Raw genomic sequence first — 23,143 nt, 5'->3', positions numbered from 1 at the left:
CAAACTTGGTCTATCTTATAAGCTCTAAGTTGAGCTAAGGGTTTGGACCCCAAGGGGTATCAGAAATTTTTAGAAGGGAGAAGACCTGATAGGTTGTGTCTCGGTAAAATACACGTGCTCACGGTCGGCCCAGCCCTGTTCGGTGTGGTCTTTGATTAATATTAATCTTTTTGGATCAAATTTATTTAAATTTTGTGGATAGAAACACTCGCGCAGGTGCGCGACAATATGTGCACCCCAGCAGAACTTGGCGCACGCAAAGAATACCGCCCCAGCGCGCCTCCCACTGTTTAACACACGAAACAGTGCCTTCCATTAATATTTATTATGATAGTCAACCGGCAATAGGAAGAGCATGATGCAGTATGTACAATGGTAAATCTCGGCACATTCGACGGAGACATAATACCATAAGGCAATTGATCTCGAACGAGGTTATTTCTGTTGAATATGTGAAATCAAAAGAAAACCTAGCGGATCCATTTACTAAAGGAATAAATAGAGATCAAATGTACAAACTGTTAAGATGAATGAGCTTAAAACCCACAAAAAAAAATATTTATAGTGGTAACCAAATCTTGTGGATTGGAGATCCCATGACCTTGGTTCAATGGGAGAACTAAGTTATAAATATTAGTCTGAGTACTTGGAATTAATAAAGGCTCATTCTTACAAAATCCAAATAGAAAAGACTTGCAACACGTGGTGATGTTGAGTTTTCTTTTAATGATTTCTATATACCTAAGAGGTAGGGTATGACAGGATACTCTAGATAGGGGATCACATATATAAGTGATAAGTAATGGCCGCTTCAATGAAAAAACACTTATGAATCTAAGATATAGTCTAGGGCCAAAATGGACACAACATGAGAACAAGAATATGTTAGAATTACTATTGTGTAAGTACTATTGACTTGGTTTATATAATCGGTTGACTAGTTCAAGACATCATGTCACTACTCAACTAGTAAATCCTATAGTATATTACTAAGAAAGGTTCAAAGCCAAAAACTACATATCCTGATGCAATATAATTCATAAGAACTTTCATACATGCATTAACTTCAATCTTGTGGGGGATTGTTGGATAAATGAAAAATGAAGAATGAAGAATGGTGAATGAAAAAGGGAGTGAAAGTTGTCCCATATTGGAATATTAGACAAATTTGATCTCCCTTATAAGCTCCAAGTTGAGCTAAAGATTTGTGCCTCAAGGGGTACCAGAAGTTTTTAGAATGGGGAAGACGCGCGCGCGGGGCCAGCCAACCCGGCCCTGTTCGGTGCGGTCTTTGATTAATATTAATCCTTTTGGATGAAATTTATTTGGAAAATAAATTTTGTGGACAGAAGCACTCGCGCTGGTGCGCGACAAAATGTGCGCCTCACACGAATGCATCTGAAGACAGAAACACTCGCGCTGGTGCACGACAATATATGCGCCCCAGCTGGTTTGGAGAGGAAAAAACAGAACCAGGCGGGCTGGTGCGCGCAAAGAATGCCGCCCCAACGCGCCTCCCACTGTTTTAACACACGAAACAGTGTGTGTGCATCTCTTCTCGAAGATTTTTTCTACTCCAGCCTAATGTTTGCACCAAACAATGTGTGCCTTCACTACTCGCAGAGAGTTATAAGTCTTCTACGCATCCGGTCAAAGAATTTGTGTCTGTTCTACGCATCCGGTCTGAAAAGTAGTGTCTCTTCTACGCATCCGATGATCATTTATACATAATCCCCTTCAGCCATTTTCGAGCTTCTTCTGGCCATTTTTGCTGCACTTCTTCTTGTCATCTTGCTGCATATTACTTCACCTCGTTTTGAAAGTTACTGCGTATTTTTTTTTGCTGCTTTCGAGAGTTTGTAGTAATGCAATCTCTCGACTTGAAATCTTTATATCTTAGAGACGATTGCCTGCAACGTATAGCACTTCATACAGACAATTTCATCTTGCGGAGAAAAGATCATCCTTGCTTCGACTTGCCTATTTGATCAGAAACGAGAGAAAGACAACCAAAACTTTTTATGTATAGACTTACTAAAGTTAAGAAAAACACCTCTTCATAACATAAGAGTGTAATCAATACTTACGAATCTTTGAAGGGGCTAGTCAACACATGCCTGCTACAACTATCTGTGAGAACCCGAAATTCCAGCAGTAGAAATTCCAGCAGTAGCTAGTATTTTGCAGCAGCTAGTAATATTCAGCAGCAATGCAAAAAGTTCAGCAGAAGTTAACAATTGCAGCAGCAACTAATATTTCCGAAGCTGGTATTTTTCCAGGAGATATAATCCAGCAGCAGAAGAGTTCAGTAGCGCGAGATTCCAGTAGCAGCTACTGATTCTGCTTAGGACTTGTAACTGAAATATTTAACATGAAATAAAGGCTGTTAATGGCAGATTATGACCATTAATTGGGAGGCTAACAGTCAGATTTTTGCCTATAAATAACACCTTCAAATCTCTGAACTGGTGTTACACAAAACTTGAGTTATCAATTGAAATTCGAGCTAAGAGAGTGCCTTTTTCTGAACAAGTAAAATCCAGTAGCGAGAGAAAGCAGATTTCAGACTTCAACCGAAACTTTTAGCAAATTATTGTAAGTGAGCTTATGTATAAATATCTTGAAATCAGTTTGATAATTCTTGTTTTGAAGCAAAGTATATGTATTTTTGATATCTGATTTTTGAAGCACTGAAACCTAGTGAACTAATGGCAGGAATATATATTTTGAAACATTTCTGATTCCTGATTTCTGATTTCTGGCCTCACCCCTTAGAGAAGAGAACATATAGGTGACTGATATCAGTTTAGCCATGAAATTCACGAACGTGCTCAATGCTTGCTTGTTAAATTTTAAGTTTTGATTTCTGTTCTGAAACCTGTTATTCCTGAATACTGATTCCTGTTCTGAAAGTAAGAGTTTCTGTATATTATTTTGTATTACTGTTTTTGTTAAAAATGGTTTTGAAAACTGAGAGTTATTCCCGCTCCCGCTTACTGAGTGATGACCATATCACTCACCCACCAAACCTATCTCAGATAAGAACAAGGAATAATTGTTAAAAGAAAAAGAGCAGAATCAATTCTGAGGCTGGTGAAGAAGACTGTTATTTTTCAGTTCTAATTTATGTTTTCCGCTGTATCTGTTAAGACATTGTTATGTATGGTTTTACATTTCTGCTGTAAAATATTAGTTATTCGAGTTTGTATCAGACGTTGAAATATTCAGCATTATGAATAAAAAGACTGGTTTCTGAATTTTGTACTTCCGATGCTTGTTGTTTTCGAATGTAAATTTGAGAGCAATGCCGGTGTCGACCAATCCCGTCTCTGGGGCTTGACACTATCTCTCGAAAAATGCAATTAAATCATTAATGTAATGAGATATCGAATTTGAAATTTAAATATGATAATAGGTTGAAAATGATAAAATTTTTGTCACATAAAATAATATATTATCTAGAAACCCTTTATATTTACCTTGAAAATTAAAGTTCATTCTAGTTGGTTAGATTCTAGTAATTTAGCAGTGTTCATTTTAATATATATCCAGCAAGAACACCTTGAAAAAATGATAATTTTTCTACAATTTTATAAAGACAACTAACGTAATCATCAGTTATTTTAATTAATTCTTGCACTACTATATATTTACTCTTTTTAAAGTAGTATTGGGGGAGGGAAAGTCTTGGGAACCTGAGATACTCTCAAATTTGAGAGTAACATGCTACTAAACCAAATGGCTGGTGGCGACTACTATTTATTGTTTAGATGTGTGAGTTTAATGGAAATTTACCTCAGAGAGGATATATATAGGGTCCCGTGAAAATTCTTGAAATCAATCGTTTTACTGAAACTGGCGATACAACAAACATCCCCAATATCTCATAGGCGGCATTAGGCACATCCTACGCCTCTTCGTAATTAATATTCATCACATGTGTAGGCTTTATTACATATCTTTCTATGCCAAGCTAGCTAGCTAACTTATGGTGTGTGCTCTTTTTTTGCATATTTTAGCAATTGGCACCAACATTTGGTGTGCACGACATTGTCATCCATGTGATTTAGTGTTGAAATATCTTATAATGAAAAGTCCATCTCGCCACCAATCCTCGTGGATGAAACCACATAAACTTAGTGTAACGTCCTAGATTCGACGACTGTCCTCATTGTATCAAGACGGGTATTTCCACCGTGGTTATGTTCTCACTCACACGTACCTTAGAAAAATACTTGTTGATATAAATCGATGATACTGTCTTAAAAAACATACTCCTTAGGTTTCGAACCCTGATGACAGCGAAAGCTGCACTCTGTACTCTTGTTGTAATAATAATAAAAAAAAAAAAGTACATCCCAAGACTGATTTTAGATAACTTGTAACAAATATGAAGATCCACGTCCAATTTTATGTCCCAAATAGTTAATCAATGTATAAGTAGATGAAGAAACGATGCTAAGTACTTATATATGTTTGATTGGAGAGGTTGAAATATGGAATATTGTATTATAATATAATTGTCGAAAGTGACCTCTGATCTATTGAAAATAGTAATTGATTGTTAATACAATGTTTGGTACAAGTGGTTTCATTTGGAATAATTAGTGTGATTGAATATATATCATGAATGTGGATAAATAGTGTTGCTTCAAACCAAACAAGTGGTGAGCTAGGATTATTAATCATATAAAAAACAAAGATTATATATCATGTGTGTGTGTGTACTGTGTTCGAACTCTAACAAATATGAGTTGGCTAATATTTGACTGTGTTCCATGATAAAAAATTTTACCTAATTTTCCAGAATTTCACTTATAATATGGTTAAGGTAAGGTCTCAGTGCCGAGGGAATTTCGAAAGGCCAAACTTAAAAGTCGTGAAAAATAAGTCAAAAGTGGTGGAGACTGCATAGCTTTTGGAGAGAACGTCGTTTGGTCTTCTATAACTCTCCATCATCTACAAATTTTCTTATATAGATATACAAGTAGTTATTTTGTGAGACAGTTTTATGAATCTATTTTTTTTATATCTAAAAATTAAAGCATAAAATATAATATTTTTCACTGACGTAGTCGGATTGAAAATCCATCGCACATAATTGACTCGTGTGATATATAATCATTAATTAATAAGACTAAAATGTTACGAGTCAATATTATATATTTTCTTGGTATATATAAAATAACAGCTTTCAAGAATGAAATATGTACTATTTTACACAAAGATGAAGAGCAGGTGATTGTATTTGTGCCTGGAAACAAACCGGAATTCACGGAGACCCACAACCGGTTGACTTATACGTGATGTGTTCATATTTGGGCTCACCTAAAAAATTTAAAACCGTAGACCTACTTTTGTTCTGTGTGTGTGTCCATATTTTTTAAAAAAAGTGTAAATGTATGTGTGTGTATTTGTTTTGGGCGTTGATTGCGGTTGGGAATAAAGCGTAACTAATTGGTGCTTTTTATTCTTCTTTAGCCCTTTTTTTTTTATTTTTAATATCTTTATCGTTTCCACATTCACACCAGAGTTAACTTTCTTTCTTTCTTGCTTTTCTATCTTTGAATAAAGCAAACGCTTCATTTTATGCGCAATGGGAACGTTGGCATTTTGGCAAATAGTCCACCCAATCGCCAGGGTATCGTATCATGGCTGATTCGATGACACACACGGATGAGCTCTTTTTGTCATCAAAGTTGTTAAAATTCTTGAGTAATTGAATGGATGATCCCTTGTTTTAGTAATATTTGAAAGATGTTTTTGACAATTTAAGAATTATTATGCCGATTTTGCTGCATAACCGAGCTCAATATCCTCATTCCTGCTCGTGTGAGTCTGGAATGAAATCATCCCTCCATTTGGTATTACCACACAGCCCTTTTCAACTTTTAAATGCACAAAATACGTGATTCCACTCGAGGCTTCCCCATATTTGAAACGTGGACTTTGACCACATGATAGCCCAATGATTAATTCATGCACAAACTAAACCAATTCTGATCCATCACAAGTCCCAGTGGTTCTTGCGGACATTTCAAGAATTTGTTGCCGCCTATCGAGCTTCAAATCAGTTAATGTCAATATCAAAGTAAAAGTAAATTAATTCAGACCACATGTTTGAATCTTTATATGTTTAGAAAAAATAGAAAATCAAAGATGCTGATCATGCCATTCCCAGAATCAATTAGTCTCAGTTTAGCACCGAACAAAAAACGTACTTCAAAGGCGGCCCCCTTCTTCCTCCGGAAAGCGCCAAACAAGAGCACATGCATCTTCCCCATCATCAAGAATGCATTAATTGCAGTAGTTTCAACCTTTTTAAAGTAAATACAAACCCATTTATTTATTTATTTATTTATTTATTATTTATCTGTCTCAGCCCATTTTTCTTTACCAATGACGCTCCTCTCTCCATATATACTGCCCTTTTAGCTCTTGCTTTTCTCACAACCCCATTTCCCTCTCTCACTCCCCCTTTCCCGTTCCATCTGTATGAGTTTTTTCATCAGGTAAGCTCATAAATCAGATAATACATTGTGTACGAGAAGAGGGAATAAATCTCTTACATTATATATTTATATTTAGCAAAACAGATCTATATACGTACTGAACAATATAAGTTTTTTCTAAGTTTACAGTAAGATATATTAATGGAGAAATCCGTGGGACTTTGTTTTTCAATGGCTCCCCTGTTTCTGATACTTGGGGTTCTGCTTCCTCGGGCAATGGCTGCCCATGACTATGGCCAAGCTCTGACTAAGAGCATTCTCTTCTTTGAAGCTCAAAGATCTGGTTACTTACCCAACTCCCAGAGAGTGCAATGGAGGGGTAATTCTGGCCTTAATGATGGAAAACTTAATGGGGTGTGTTGTAGCTCCGCTTTTTACTCCTACAATTTTCTGTCCTGTTTCTGCTTTTAACTTGACTAATTCTTGAAATCTGGCAGGTGGATCTGGTGGGAGGATACTACGATGCAGGGGACAATGTCAAGTTCGGTTTGCCCATGGCGTTCACCATTACCATGATGTCGTGGAGCGTGATAGAATACGGTGGGCAAATGGGTGGCAGTGGTGAACTTGGCCACGCCATTGATGCTATCAAGTGGGGCACTGATTATCTCATTAAAGCTCATCCCCAACCTTACGTTCTCTATGGAGAGGTAAGTAAACTCCGGCCATCAGTTATGTGCATTTTACTGTTGAAGAAATGGTTAGATTTTTAGGTTGTCGTTTTCACTGAAAAGAAGTTAAATATTATACAAATCTAGTATTAGTTAAGTTCAAATTTTTAAAATCAGGATTAATTTACTATTATTGTTTATGTTCTACCAACGACTTGATGTGATTGTCACTGTTGATGCAGGTTGGAGATGGAAACACAGACCACTACTGCTGGCAGAGGCCAGAGGACATGACCACCTCAAGGGCGGCTTACAGGATCGACCCCAGCCGTCCTGGATCCGACCTGGCCGGCGAGACCGCCGCCGCCATGGCTGCTGCCTCCATTGTCTTCCGCCGCTACAATCCTTCCTACTCGGCGCTACTCCTTAAACACGCGTCCCAGGTAAGCTAAGCTAATCGGTTCTTCTTCAGCTTCAGTTTTTGAGTGTGGCGTGGGCGTATTTTAGCAAGCGGTTGGGTGTGAAACGGTCGCAGTAAATTAGTTAGTTACGGGGGATCGGCTTTTAGTGAGTGAGGTTGTTTTCGGTGCATTATAGAAGTGGGCACCACATTTATCACTAAATCTACTGTGAGTGATATGTGCATGCGAAGCGATCTGCTTCTTGGCGCATTTTAGCACCATAGATATAATAAGACATTTAATCCATGTCGAATTAGCTATGAATCATTTATTTATATCATTTTGGGACCCACGTATTATTAAAATTAACATCTGAGATGGCATCACATAATAATAAAACTCACCACATAATAATAAAAAGATTTTACTATTATTTTAAAATTATTAACTTTTATTCTAAATATATATCAAATCAATTCATCTTATATATAAAAATATGTGAGATAGTTTTACAAAAAATTTGTTCTATCATTATTTCATCCTTTTAATTTAATACATGCATGTAAACTTTGATAATTAATAATAATGTGCTTAGATTGATACATTTGAAATTTATTTAATAATTTATATATTATAAATAATTGTGATTTATTTAAAATATACTTATATTTTTTAAAATCAAATCCTTGCCCCCACGACCTAAATTCATTATTATAACGTACTTTGTCGCTGCCTGATTAATTTTTAATGCATAAAATAAAATTTATATTTACAATAAATTAAAGTGATACAAAATCTTTCGGCGCATAAAATGGGTCATGTGCAAATCTGGCCGTATATCACGGGCATTGTCTAGGACCGTACGTGTAGTGTGAGCTTTTCAATCCCAACCGTCTATTAAAATCTCATTGCATCCGGACACGGCTGTCGGTGCAAGGGAACCACTGTTCGAATGCCCATTTTGCCCTTACTTATTCATTCTAACACCCGAATCTTTTTTCTTTGTTTCAGCTGTTTGATTTTGCGGACAAATACAGGGGCAAATACGACAATAGCATCACCGTAGCACAGAAGTACTACCGATCAGTCAGCGGATATGCTGTACGTGATCCCACCATTAATTTTCTTGGATTAATCCCATATATATATATATATATATATACACAAAACTTAATTCCTTTTCCATGTTCTTTGATTATTTAAAGATTGAGTTTGTGTTTTTGGGCAGGATGAACTGCTGTGGGCAGCTGCATGGATGTACAAGGCTACGAATAATCAGTACTACTTGAACTACTTGGGGAACAATGGTGATTCTCTTGGAGGAACCGGTTGGGCTATGACTGAATTTGGTTGGGACGTTAAGTATGCTGGTGTTCAGACCCTTGTGGCTAAGGTATATTATTGACACATGCAATGTGATTGAGAAAAAAAATTTAAGAAGACGTACCCATATGATTTATTTGCAACTGTTTTAACTCCTAAATATTTTATGTGGATAATAGATTTGTAAATTTTCAGAAAAATTATATCAAGTCTTGTTTGAGACGTCCTGCAAAAAGTAATTGGAGCTTTCAGTTTGAGACAACCAAGGAATTTCAGTTATATTTACTGATTATTGGCCTTTTTATCTTCTTGCAGTTCTTGATGGCAGGGAAAGGTGGTCGATACACATCAGTCTTTGAGGAGTATAAAGAAAAGGCTGAGTTCTTCATGTGTTCTTGTCTTGGAAAAGGGACGCGGAATGTTCAAAGAACTCCCGGTGGCCTCCTTTTCCGGCAGAGATGGAACAACATGCAGTTTGTCACCAGTGCTTCATTCCTCATGACAGTCTACTCTGATTATCTTTCTTCTGCTGGCCAGTCCCTTAAGTGTGCATCCGGCAACGTCTCACCCACTGAGCTTCTTTCATTTGCTAAATCTCAGGTGTTTTTACCGACAACTATTCTATATATGATGCAAAAGCACTTATGATTAAATGAAATTGAAACGAATTTTTTATGATCCTTAGGTGGACTACATTCTTGGAGACAACCCGCGAGCCACGAGTTACATGGTTGGATATGGAAACAATTATCCAAGACAAGTGCACCACAGGGGTTCCTCTATTGTGTCTTTTAAGGTGAACCCTTCATTTGTCAGCTGCAGGGGCGGATATGCCACTTGGTATAACCGAAAGGGAAGCGACCCAAATCTTCTTACTGGCGCTCTTGTGGGTGGACCTGATGCTTACGACAATTTTGCTGATGAACGGGACAATTATGAGCAAACCGAGCCAGCTACTTACAACAACGCTCCACTCATGGGCTTATTGGCAAGGCTACATGGTGGTCACAGCGGCTATAATCAGCTCCATCCAGGTTAGTTAAATATATTCAAATACGCATCTTCTGCAAGTTTTAATGCGGCGTTGCCTTCAAGAATTAACGCCTTTTTTCCATTTGTGACCTCAGTGGAGCTACCTGCGCTTAAACCGATTAATATGACTCCAAAGGAAGCTGTAAACACATCTTCAGGTACCATTTATCATCTCTTGTTTCTTGTTCAAGGTGTCTGTTTACTTGTGAGAAACTTCTTAGATGAAAGAAAATATTGATTCTTGGATTGCATATTTAACAGCAAACTTCTGTTTTGCAGGGACAACAAACCCGATTTCTATTACTCAAAAGCTAACAGCTTCATGGGTTCAAAATGGGGTAACTTATTACCGATACTCAACAACAATCACCAATAAATCTTCGAAGAGTGTGGAGAACTTGAAGCTCATCATTTCCAAACTATATGGTCCTGTATGGGGTCTCACAAAGGCTGGTGACTCTTATTTGTTCCCATCGTGGATCAACAATTTGGCTGCTGGAAGAAGCATGGAGTTTGTTTATATCCACTCAGCTTCACCAGCAGAGGTCTCAGTATCAAGTTACACTCTTGTTTAAGCTGTTCATCACATCTGTTTTAGCTAGATGGTGATCAAGAATTCTGCAGCTCCATGACAAGAAAATCTATATTTCCATCCCTTTTTTTCAGCGACTATTAGTTTCAATTACCTGTTGATTTGTGATCTGAGTAGGGCTTGCTTTTAGATGAAGTCTTGGTGCATAAGGTTGATAATCGGGGAGAGAAAGGAGCGACGAGACGTTGAAAACAAGTGCTCATCCTCTTTCTTCTCCACTTCACCGGCCATAGGATACATATATCCAGAGATTTAGATATAGACAGTAAAAGAGTGAGAATCACAAGACAATTTACTTCTCAATATTATCTGTCTTTTTTATTTGTTCTTCAGAAAAAAATGTTGGATTTCTTGTGTCTCCTTATTATGTGGTTTATGTTGTAAACTTTATGACAGCTTATATTTTGCAATATGACGTTGTAGTTTGAGCAAATCCCTTGGTGTTTCTTGATTTTTTTTTTAAAAAAATATCGTTTTTCTACGTTTCATGGAAAACGCAATAATTGAATGCGACTTTGAACATAACATTTGGAAGAGAGCCTAATATTGCAATAGAAGAGAGTCGTGTGTATATGAGAGCTAAATTTGGGCATTTACATGCGATTAAGACAAATAAAGGACTCACATTTTCAATCATTTAATCGGGCAGAATGTCTGTACATATAAAACTAAGATGTTCGTTTCTTTTTTGTTTTTCGAGTATTCAATAACATTAGGGGTCCAGACATGAGACATCGAAAAGAATCCATTCGGCAACGTTTTTGGTTCTCACATGATTCTTAATTGGAGTCGAGTAATATATATTTGGAGTCCAAAAACTTATTAATATGAAATCTATGATACCTTCACATCAATATTTAATATTTAAAATTACTCGATCAGAATTCAAATATCAGATTTGTGATATCATCGATGAATGACTAATTATTTACGGATATGACATGAGAGTCGAGACATAAACAAAGGAAACAATTAGCCATACGACGAAGCTGCATTCCAGATGCAAGAAAATATGTTCAATCCAGATTTCTATCCACAATTACATCAAGTAGAATTGGGAATCTTTAAATACCAAAACATCAAAACAATCAACGTAACAGCCTTCCACATAAAAAGCATATATCTTTGAACATTGCAAAAGTTATTGAAGATCCACGAGGTGTACTAATCAACCAAATGTAACTCTGTAAGCAAATACCAAATATCACCTTAGAAGGAGTCTGTTATTTCTTGTACATTTTGTCAATCTCGTTCTGCGAGGGAAAGAGCATGTCATTGTATTTTCAACATATATAAAACAAAAACTATCAAATGGCTCTGACTAAACTCAAAATCCTAGATCAGCCCTTACACACAGGCACACACAATCAACAATCTAAACATACTGTCACAAAATGGTAACAGGATCTTGTAACTGACCTGGTAATATTTAAGCAACTGAGGCCTTTTCTTCTTAAATGTTGGCGTGATGAGGTCTCGTTCCATATCAAATGGAACGGGATCAAGGTGCACAGCCTTAATGAATTCAAAACCCTTCAACTGCAAAACTCGAATAAAATCGAAAGCGTAAGATAAAAGAGAGAAACTCATTCAAAGAAAGCAGGTCGAGATAGAATACGAGTGGAACAGATCATGTAAACTACAAGGAAAAACCTTCTTCTCTTTTGCTATTCGCGTGAGTTCTTCAATGAAGTATTCTTTCACTTTGACATGTTCACAGAGGGCATTAAAGTCACCAGATATACCAGTCTGTTCAGCCCATTGTTCCACGGCTTGCTTTTTAGGGTTAATAATCGCAATGAGAAATGATTCAAAGCTGTTACCATAAACCCATATCTGCACTCCAAAATTTATGTAATTCAATTATCATATAACAGCACCATGGTGTATTTCTTATTAGAAACACCAGATTTTCCAAGTTAACTAGTTTGTCAAAGATACCAAAGAAGGAATCATACAATATTGGTATTTCATGGCCATTGCTAAAAATTGATTAAAAACCATGTCGCAGGAATTTACTCTAAAGGCTGTGAATAGAACAATGACACACTACGTATCTGTATGATGTTAGCTAATTTTAAGAGATAAGACGTGACCTAAGGATACAATAAATCTAACCAGAACAAACCAATACGTACATACCGAGTCAATATCTGGAACAAGACCATAAATATTTTCTAAGTTCTCCACTGCAACATATTCTCCTTGTGAGAGTTTAAAGATGTTCTTCTTGCGATCAATTATTTTCAAGCTCCCATTTGGTTGCCATTCACCAATATCCCCTGGTAAAATGGAGTTTCATCAAAATAGGATGTAAAACATAAGGGGCTGGGCTAAATATCAATTCCAAAATACTGGAAAAGCAACCTGTGTGAAACCAGCCATCAATTAAGACTTCTTTGGTTAAATCTTCGCGTTTGAAATATCCTGAAAATAAAGTATCTCCACGTACACATACTTCTCCACGTGGAGTACTTGAAAGGGCATCATACCCGAGTTCAGGAACAGATTCCAGGCAAACATCCACATTGGGCACCGGGGGACCTACAGTACCCAGCATGTCAAGTTCATCCGGTATTGAAACGAATGTACCAGCACAAGTCTCAGTCAAACCTATGTCACCAAAACATAATAAAAAGCGATAAGAAGTCAGAAAGCGGGATATACATAACCATGACCACAAGTAAATCGAGGTTCAGAGCGCTCTAAACCAGCATACGCCCAACAGTTGCTCCTTCATATAAAAGCCCCCCAAAGTTCTCTGATAGAACAAGTAATGGCCAGAGGAACATGAGCTTAACCTTTCAAAACAAAGCGTTTTTTCACATGGAACAGTTGAAAAGGATGGCTTCCAAATTATCCAACAGAATAAGTGCAGCCTCAGAAGTTGGGATGAATTGGACTAAATCATGCAAATTTTCAAGTAAAACTTTAAAGAAAAAGGAATTAGAAATTTAAATATTATTCCTCTCTGAAAATAATAAGAAATAAAACATTTCGTCATTTAATGAAAAAAGATGTAACGAAAAGTCCATGTGATATCTTCACCAAAAACAACAAATCAAGTGTTAAAATGCAGCAAAGACATGAAGAAATGAATGAAATGCCTCATATGCACGAAGAAGCAGTTCTTTCAAAAGCCAATGATTGAAAACAAATTGAAAAAAAACAGTGGGCTATTATAGCACAAAGGAACAATACCATATCCTTGAAGAACATAAGAACATGATACTACTCGGAGAAATTCTTCTACATGAGCCGCAAGAGGTGCTGCTCCAGATAAAATAAGTCTTACATTGCCCCCCAAACCTTCTTTTACCTAAAAGAGTACGCAAGGATAGTGCCAGTAACTATTCTGTCACAATTCAACGACTATGAATAGAGCAGAAACACTTCACAAATATGACATTGATTACGTTGTTGAAAACGATTTTGTCACATAGTGGAGATGCCTCTGAATGTTTATAACCGTTCCTCATACTACGTAGTTTCCTGCACAATTTTCACAGCATGAAAGCAGCCCAATTAACCACTTGGATTAGGCTGTGAAAGCTTTAATTGATAATAATATTTAGAACCATCATGATTGAAGTCAATACCTATTACTTCAAACAACAAGGTACATTGAAAAATTTCGTTCGAGCAACGCGATATAAAATTTTAACAAAATAGTAGGTTCAGATAAATGAGCATACAAATTCTTTTTAATTTTCTCAAAAGTATATCCGAGGTGGGTAAGAACTTACAAAGAGTGAGCAAAATTGAACAGGGTTTGCTTAATGAAACCTCCAGCAGCAATCTTCTGTTGCAAACCTGAAACAGCAAGATCCGTTGCCATAAAAACACACCCAAGTTGATGCCAACAATAAGCAATGCATAAGCCATTATGACCACGATTTATTTTTGTTGTCCTGGAATTAGTACTTTGATTATAAAAAATGATTATAATTAAGTTCAAATAATAAATTATTTCCATAAAATATTTGGCAAGTGGGGTTAGTACAGGCATATATTAAAAGAAATTGACTTAAAAGTCCAAATATTTGTTGGCATACAAATATATAACCAAGAGATGGAAAGCGAAATGTAGTAAAATTGATTCATTAATATAACATGCTAGTCCACATTCTCCATGCCCATCACGAAGGGTGGAATGAATCAACTATTACTCTTCAAGCTACACAAATTGGATTATCTTAACCTGAATAAATTCTATCCAGCACCCGAGGTACTGCACAAAAGACAGTGGGCTTGAGCACTCCAATATCTTCAACCAATAACTTAACATCCTGAATTTCAAATAACAAAGTATATTAGTCATGTTTTACAAGCTCAAATGATAGAAAAAGAAAATGAGACCATACCCCACGCCAGAATCCAATTGACGCCCCATGATTGATGAAGCATTCTTCAATGACACGATCAAAGATGTGTGCCAAAGGAAGATACGATAGATACACGTCATTGACAGTCAACTATAGAGAAGAAAGAAATTACAATTCAATCGATTGTTTCTTGCATGTCACATTTTGACCAAGCATGCAATTTTTATTGGAGAGTGACAGCATGAAGTTTAAAATTTTTCTCTTTCACACAATATCTGACAAAAACAAGACAAATAATAGATATGTGATCACCGGTTCATTCACGTTCTCCAGCAGACACTTCACTCCAGCTATTAAAGTAACAATGCTGTTGTTGGAAATCATAACACCCTTGGGGTCTCCAGTTGTTCCACTTGTATACATAATCGTACAAATGTCTGTTTTCTTTTTTACTGGAAGATCAAATTGCTTATTACCCCCCTGCACAGTGTCATAAGTAAAAGAATTTTAATTGAAATTTTTGTAAGCAATTGCATGAAATAATTTCCCATTGGGCTATTGTCATAGATCATCCTGTTGGGTCAATCCTAATTCCTAACTCTTAATGGCTATATCAATGTGGGGCCCAATATTAGTGCAGAGCTTCTGACTATCCTACAAGGTTTGAAGCTTTTTCTGCATAACCAGTTTTTTCCTTCTCGTTTGAGACAAATTTGTTAGTCTCCATGACCGTCATTAAAGCAGCAAAGACGCATTGGGATATTTGTGATATTCTGAGTTAGATTTTCTGCTATCATCTTGAATTATCTGGTTATTCACACATTTATCACGAAGGGGATGTCATTGCTGCACTTTACTTAAAGAAGCCTTTTGTATTGCTATCTCCTATATAGCTACTTCCAGAGCTCTTGACCTCCTAGTCCCCTCTAATGTATTCCTATTTTTAATTTTTACATATATAAATAGATGGATGTTTGCCTGAGCCTCCACCATGCTATGGCGGTGGTTTTAACAGAAATAACAGCATCCACTTTATCTTTCCAAAATACATCTCTCCATCAATTAAATTTTACATTTGAAATTTCACGTCATAGTCTAAAGAATTCCAGTTTTCATTCTATATCTTTAGTTTTCTTTTAATCTTCTGACTTCTGAGATGCTAATAGGTAAAGATACCCAAGGGAGAGACTAATGGTGAGAAGTCTGCACCTTCGGAATTCATTCTGCACAACTGTTGTCAACCAACATAAATAAAGAGACAAAATAACAGTGAAACATAAAAGAAAAATAGGAACTGTTTAACTAAATTGAAGGAAATTTAATAGGTAACCAAAAGGCATAACGATCTGAAAAGTCAAAATAACAAAACATCACTCTCTCTCATGTTGAATTTCACCTAGAGTTTCATAGGCACTTTTCTGGATCTAGATATCACGCTGGTCCAACTTAAACTATGCATCCAAAAGCCTTTGTGCAATTTATTTGAATGTAATTCTCAGTTCATATTGTTGAGTAAGGTAAATGACTTCATTGACAAAAATCCAGTTTCCCACAAATATTTAACCGAGATGCTTGAATTAAAGTAAGAGCTGGCCAATAACTGGTTCAATCAGAAGATCAAAATGGATATAACAAAACATGAATCAAGCCAAGTTGGTACCCACCAAAACAAGCGTCACAACGGATGCAAACTAGAAAGTCTGAAAAACAAGCTTACCAGTGTTAAAAATTCATCCCAAGAATAAATAGCCACACTAAACTTTTCAACTTCTTCCTTCTGTTGAGAAGTAACTTTCCCAAAGCTCACAATTGCTGAAATTGAGTGGAGGAAAACATATATATTCACCATATTTATGTAAATCAAAACCAATACTCCACAGGAAACCAGACACAAAAACCTACGTACTTCTCAAATACTTTGTTGAACCCGGAAAAGTTTTCAACAGCTGCAAATTCAAAAGAATAAATTAGCATTAGGCAAAAGACATCGTATCATTACATATCCCGAAAGAAAAAGCTCAAGTCTCAGTGGTGATACAATTTTAAACCAACTTTATTCGTTAACATTCATGCTCACTGATAAAGTCATTGATAAAGACTCCAATGATAGACACAAAAGAAAATGGAATTTCGTTTTTTAATATTAATAACCGTACCTCAGAAATTTTTTTCTCTTCCACAAAAGCAAATGTAACTTCCGCATGGCATATGATGAATTCAACAGCTCCAGCACCTAAACCAAAGGCAAGAACAAAATTTTACTGCATACTACTAGTAAATTTTGTGAATTGCAAAAGCATCCAGAACATATCAAATGCATTCAACAAGTAAAATTAAGCATACCTAAGGTGTCATATAAAGGGACACAATAGAATCCATGAGCATTACAAGCCTGCAGAAACATGCTTAACTTTCAGAATAAATGTACAATATTCTGTTTCAGATAGCTTCTAGACAACAATCGATAGAAACCTTTAAGATGCCAAAAATAAATAAAGAACAAGAATAAAAGAAAGAGTGGAAAACATTGAGTGAATACAAAAAAAAAGATTGGAAAACCATGATACAGATATTTTACTCCTTTATTTGTCTTAAACCTAATCCAAGCAAATATCATTTTCCAATATAAAAGTCCTTTCTTTGTAGACAAGTTATCCACGATGGCCAAGCTTTGAAAGAATCGGAAATGAAAAGAAACAAAAGATATATATTAAGGGCGACTTGAGATGATAGGAAAGGAGATAGGCGCAGGAAGTTATACACAAAAGGAGTAAAATAAGAACCCAATATATTGGGAAATATTAAGCACAGAGGTATCTTAATCAGATTGGCATATTTTACTTGGTGTTAAACCAAAACCAAGGACAAGCCAGCAAAAAGGCATCAGTGGTCTACTTACAACTATTTTAGGTCAGCAATCTACCCACCAGGAACCAACCAATGAGACAAATGTTTTCAGAGCACATAATTGAATATGATCTTTTGAAATGGTAGCATATATCATACAAAAGACTGGGTTACTAAGTAGTTTAGGGACATCTGAAGTTTTTCCTAGGAATTCAAATTAAATAATACGCAAGTTTTTCATTTAAATTGCAAATCATGAAAGTAACAAACATCTGAAGTTTTTCCTTGGAATTCAAATTAAATAATACACAAGTTTTTCATTTAAATTGCAAATCATGAAAGTAACAACCATCCACGCCCAAGTACGAAACACACATACCATGCATAGAAGGGGATTGAAATAAAATTATTTAAGTACCTCCATACTCATGATCCACTCGGAGCAATTAGCACCATAAATTCCACACCGTCCACCCTGAAATCATTCAGTTACGCAAGAAGGAAATTCTTGTATTATACATGTAACCACTACCACAGTTAGATGAAGCAAATAATATATATAGATAAGCAAATGATTATGAGCAACAACAGACAACACTATGCTGGTATACCAATGCTAGCATAGAGAATAAAATCAAGAGAAGTAATGTCAAGATTACATGAACTAGGGAGTGAAATTTTTAAGAAGCATGTGAGAATTGAATCTCCAATAAGGAAAGCCGACTCTCCGGAAAATATGATGGATAAATATCGCATGAATATACAAGAGAGATGCATGACAACTAAAAAAAACATTACAGCAAAAAATGTAACAGTGTCTTACTTCCTCAATGCCACAATTGCGTAAGGAATTCCCAACTTGCAACACTATGTCATATACTTCTTTGTAAGTCATCCACACGTATTTACCAGGCTGCCAGAGCAGATCCGTCATGATTATTAGCCAATAATTCACACCCACACAAAGAAGGAGAAGAAATGAAAGTGCAAATCGGAAAAAACCATAAGAAAATTGATATCTCAAACAGCATGCTTGAGCAGCAAACAATCAAATGAAGATACTACACCTGCCCATTAATAATTTCTCGACGACCAAGCATTCGGTTATTGGGATATTTCTCAACTGATAAACTGCGCCACAAAGAAAAACGTTAGATTCAATCATTCATACACAAAAAGATTTAAGATAAAAGCAGTGATGGATAGTTAGTATTTTATACAGATCATTAAGAAGATAGGGAGCACAAACCCTATTCAAGAGCACAACTTTGTCAGTCGCTTCTATAACAGCTTATATGTTCTCAATTACATTTCGAATTTAGTCAGTTGTTGATATTCTTTCATTCCACAAAATCCTTTTGTTCTTATACTCGAAACAAACCTTTGACCTTTTTAGCCTTTTGTTCAAGTATAATCCTACAAGTATAAAAGTAAAGGAAGGGAGTGTCCTGGTACATATCTGTTTTCATCATATCAGAATCGATGCTCCTTTATCCAATATTATTGTACTATTAGGCTAGCAAGTCAATAGGGGGAATAAAAAAAATAATGAAAATTCAGAACTTCGGCTCGTTTTCTTCTTCCCCTTTTCTGATGTAAAATGTCAATAGGGATAAATGCCAATTCATAAGGATGTAGGCTAACAGGGATAGACATAAATTCCACACGAAGTTGGTATAAATGGCACAAAGTAAATTAAAATTGAGATTTAGTATGGCAAAGAATCTATCAGAAAGTTATAAACAATATGAACTGATACCAAACAAGATTATTCAAAATGCAATACATGGTCACCATCATTTTTATATATCATAATATCTTCTTATTTTTATCCACATCAATTTTAATAAAATTCATGGTATCTCCTCACTGGTGACCAAACAATAACTTCTAACCTTGTCCAAGAAAAAAGATTACAACTTTTAAGCTAAATCCTTCTACGGTGGTCAACTCTAATTGCATGTCAAAAATCCATTCAGTTTTCATAAAATTAAAGAAGTTATTATGCAACTCTTATTAAGAGAAAACTAACTATGCTGATCATCCAATACATAACGAGCCAAAAACACTAGGAAGCAAGTCGGCAAATAGCAAAGTTCGATCCATTCGTATCACACATTGTTCAACATGGTGGATATACGTAAAAAAATTACAACAAAGAAACACAGACACATTCTAAACACAAACAAAGTCCCTATCAATCATGATAATCCAAAGTAATCAATTAAATCCAACATATACATGAAAAAGGAGCACTTGACGATCTTTAAGTCAATTAAAAATTTCCCAAAAGAAAAATAGACCGGAAAATATCCCAGCAGCAGTCGAGTCCCGGAATCGGCTCGGGAAACCCATCCTTGGCAAAAATACTCCTATAAACCGGTCCCATCGACGGGTTTCCATCCTTGGCAGGCGTTGAAGGCTCCACTTCAACTATAAATCTCTCCTTCTCCATCTTCAAACCTTCTCAAAATCTCTCTATACACAAAAAATCAAGTACGTCAACCTTTACAGATTTATGGTTGTATACACGCGTAAGTTCTGAAAACGAAATGTTTGAAACCACATATGACTGAAATTTTTGGGCAATTTGGTAAAGACACCTGCTGTAAATTCTATTTATAATAAATAATATTTTTAATATAAAAAATAATATTTTTAATAAATAATTCAAATAAAATATCTGTCTCGACTCATAAAAAAATCCAGTTAAAATATTAAATAACTGACGTACTCGACGCACATAATACATTTGATGTATAATAATTATTAGTGAAATAAATTTTTATTATTAATAAATTTAATAATTATAATAATTTGAATCAAAATAAAATATTTAAAAATTCAAGAAATCATATAATATTATTAGAGATATGTTAGTTTATAATCAACCGTGGATAAGTGATCGTATTATTAAAGATATGTTTAAGAGAGTTTAAAAGAGAAGGTAAAAACTTGTGTGAGACAGTATCACGGGTTGTATTTTGTGAGACGGATCTCTTATTTGAGTCATCCATGAAAAAATATTACTTTTTATATTAAGAGTATTACTTTTTATTGTGAATATCGGTAGGAATGATCTGTCTCACATATAAAGATTCATGAGATCGTCTCACAAGAGACCTACTCTTAAAAGAAAATAGAGATTTAACATTATTTATGTAAAATTAGATACACAAAAATTCATGTGAGATGGTCGTACATGTCAATTTTATGAAACAAATATTCTATTTAGATCACTTATGAAAGTATTACTTTACTTTTTATACCAAAATATTATTTTTTTATTGTAAATATGAATATGGTTGACTCGTCTCACGAATAAAGATATGTGAGACCGTCTCATAGGATACGTTTACATCAAATTGATTGCAAATTAGTTACTAAATCATAGAATAGAGAATAAGGTCATCTTTTTATTCAAGCTATGTAGGATCTAACACCAAAATTTAACATGATCAAATTTTGATAAGTGAGTTTTAAAAAAAATGATAAATGACTTCGTGAAGCAAACGAAGTTCACTAAAAAATTTCAACTAAATAATATTTATTTTGGAGGAAAATATGATTAACCAAATAGACATATTTTAAAAGGCAAAAACTTGTGTAAGACGGTTTCACGAGTCGTATTTTGTGAAACGGATCTCTTATTTGGGTCATCCATGAAAAAATATTACTTTTTATGCTAAGAGTATTACTTTTTATTGTGAATATCGGTAGGACTTACCAGTTTCACATATAAAAATTCGTGAGACCATCTCACAAAAGACCTACTTATTTTAAAAATGGCCTCCATTAAAATGATATAATCAACTTTGGCGTTAATTTAAGACATCTTTTAAAGATTAAAAAATATTTGGTACATGAAATATTGATAAATAGGTAAATTAGTACATGAATTATTATAAATCGCTCAATCGGTACATGATTCGACTAAAAAGAAAATTTTTATCATTGAATCAAATTGTTTTTAAGTTCAATTACTCTTACTAAATTCGATTAGCTACGAATTTTTCCAAAATTATTTATTTTAATTTATCATATGTACAAAAAATTTGTTTTAATATATTGATAAAATTTTGATTAAATAAATATTTGTTACCATATCTCTGGAATGTTGTTTTCAAACGGTTGAAGCAAGCCTAATCACTATTTTAGTTTCTCAAAAACTAGTACTGATCTTTTGGAAATTAGGGGAAAAAAATTTAACGTGAATTAGTTCATTAAAAAAAATGAAAAATTCCACTCATTATTCCGATTTATGTGATTGTGAATTTTCAATAGCTTAAAAGTTTTTGCATCTGATTTAGGTATGTTTGGTAAGTTTGGTGGCTTTTAAGTCTTGTGCTTTAACTTAAATATAAATATATTTATTTTTTTAATATATTAAAATGAATTTTAGTAGTGTATATGATTTGTTTATTGATTTGGAATTTTATTAATTATTAATTTTAATACTATAATATGATAAAAAAAATTTATCATATATTTAGAAATATATATTAAATTTATGCTTACACTTTCAATCGATAAAATAATCTTTGAAGTAAAAAATACTTATCTAATTGAATTTAATAATAATCATTGGACTTAAAAACAATTTAATAAAATTGCATTTTTTTAGTTGGATCATATACATATTGAGTCATTTATAATAGTTAATGTAACAATTTTCTAATTTATTAATAGTTCGTGCACCAAAATATTTGTTACTTTTTTAAAAATTAGTCTTTTGATTCTGTCAAGTTAAAAATGTATGCTTTTGTTAGGTTCGATTGGGGATAAGCATTGAACTACAATAGCTCGGTTCTTAAAATATTGAACGTCGAGAAATTAAATAAAGTTTGTTATTCAAACCAAGCGGAAGACACTCAAAACAATCACTCTATAACTGATTATACATTTTATAAAATATTTAAAAGATATGCAAGTTGAATTTATAAAAATGGTTTATGTTGAATCATTTTATCAAACACATTTGTATCCAATATTTTGATATTTGAAATACACATAAAATACTGTAAAATGACGAAACACAAATTTGTTTATGGATATTCGAGATTAATAAGTCATATGTCACTCCTTCTTTCATCTAGGAAGATATCATAAGAAGACTTTGATTTATACAGTTCTTTGTACAAACTCAATTCGACCTAGGACTTATTCATTGCTTATTCGAAACTTCTAGCATACTCTCGATTGTATCTCGCAACCTTACAATCCATATATTATTTAATCTCTCTTATGTCAAGATTACAAACACAATATTTAATGTATTTTTGTAAAGACTATCACTCAACTAAACTTGAAGTTTAACTCTCATGTATGTGTGTGAGTGATTACGTGCGATGATTTAATTCATTATATTGTGTTTCTCAAACGTATCCTCACACTCTATTATTGGGTTCACTCTCATTCTAGCTAGTTCTCTTCAATTAAGTTGATCATGCTTTAAACTTCCATCAAAAGCTCTTGTTTGATCTTCAAGATGTGGTATTTA

At 34.5% G+C, this 23,143-nt stretch overlaps 2 protein-coding genes across 2 annotated transcripts; one reads left to right on the top strand and one right to left on the bottom strand.

Annotated features, from left to right (window-relative positions):
* The first annotated feature begins 6,476 nt into the window (after positions 1-6,476).
* On the top strand, positions 6,477-10,922 carry LOC140980927 (endoglucanase 6-like). Its single transcript, XM_073447047.1, has 9 exons — positions 6,477-6,866; positions 6,950-7,162; positions 7,366-7,566; positions 8,536-8,625; positions 8,753-8,917; positions 9,163-9,447; positions 9,533-9,881; positions 9,975-10,037; positions 10,159-10,922. The coding sequence occupies exons 1-9, from the start codon at positions 6,654-6,656 to the stop codon at positions 10,452-10,454; spliced, it is 1,875 nt and encodes a 624-aa protein (XP_073303148.1). The 5' UTR covers positions 6,477-6,653; the 3' UTR covers positions 10,455-10,922.
* A 505-nt stretch (positions 10,923-11,427) lies between these two features.
* On the bottom strand, positions 11,428-20,256 carry LOC140980497 (long chain acyl-CoA synthetase 4-like). The gene is made up of 19 exons (XM_073446339.1): positions 19,947-20,256; positions 18,711-18,774; positions 18,467-18,556; positions 18,062-18,118; positions 17,140-17,188; positions 16,953-17,029; positions 16,703-16,742; positions 16,514-16,608; positions 15,109-15,276; positions 14,836-14,946; positions 14,673-14,760; positions 14,218-14,284; positions 13,888-13,963; positions 13,673-13,790; positions 12,839-13,084; positions 12,614-12,753; positions 12,125-12,307; positions 11,891-12,010; positions 11,428-11,724 (listed from the first exon to the last, which is right to left on the bottom strand). The coding sequence occupies exons 1-19, from the start codon at positions 20,096-20,098 to the stop codon at positions 11,695-11,697; spliced, it is 1,971 nt and encodes a 656-aa protein (XP_073302440.1). The 5' UTR covers positions 20,099-20,256; the 3' UTR covers positions 11,428-11,694.
* Between the last annotated feature and the right edge of the window lie 2,887 nt (positions 20,257-23,143).

The sequence above is a fragment of the Primulina huaijiensis genome, chromosome 7, assembly GCF_012295235.1.
Source record: "Primulina huaijiensis isolate GDHJ02 chromosome 7, ASM1229523v2, whole genome shotgun sequence".
NCBI classification, from domain to species: domain Eukaryota; kingdom Viridiplantae; phylum Streptophyta; class Magnoliopsida; order Lamiales; family Gesneriaceae; genus Primulina; species Primulina huaijiensis.
This window is presented reverse-complemented; position numbering and strand designations above follow the sequence as displayed.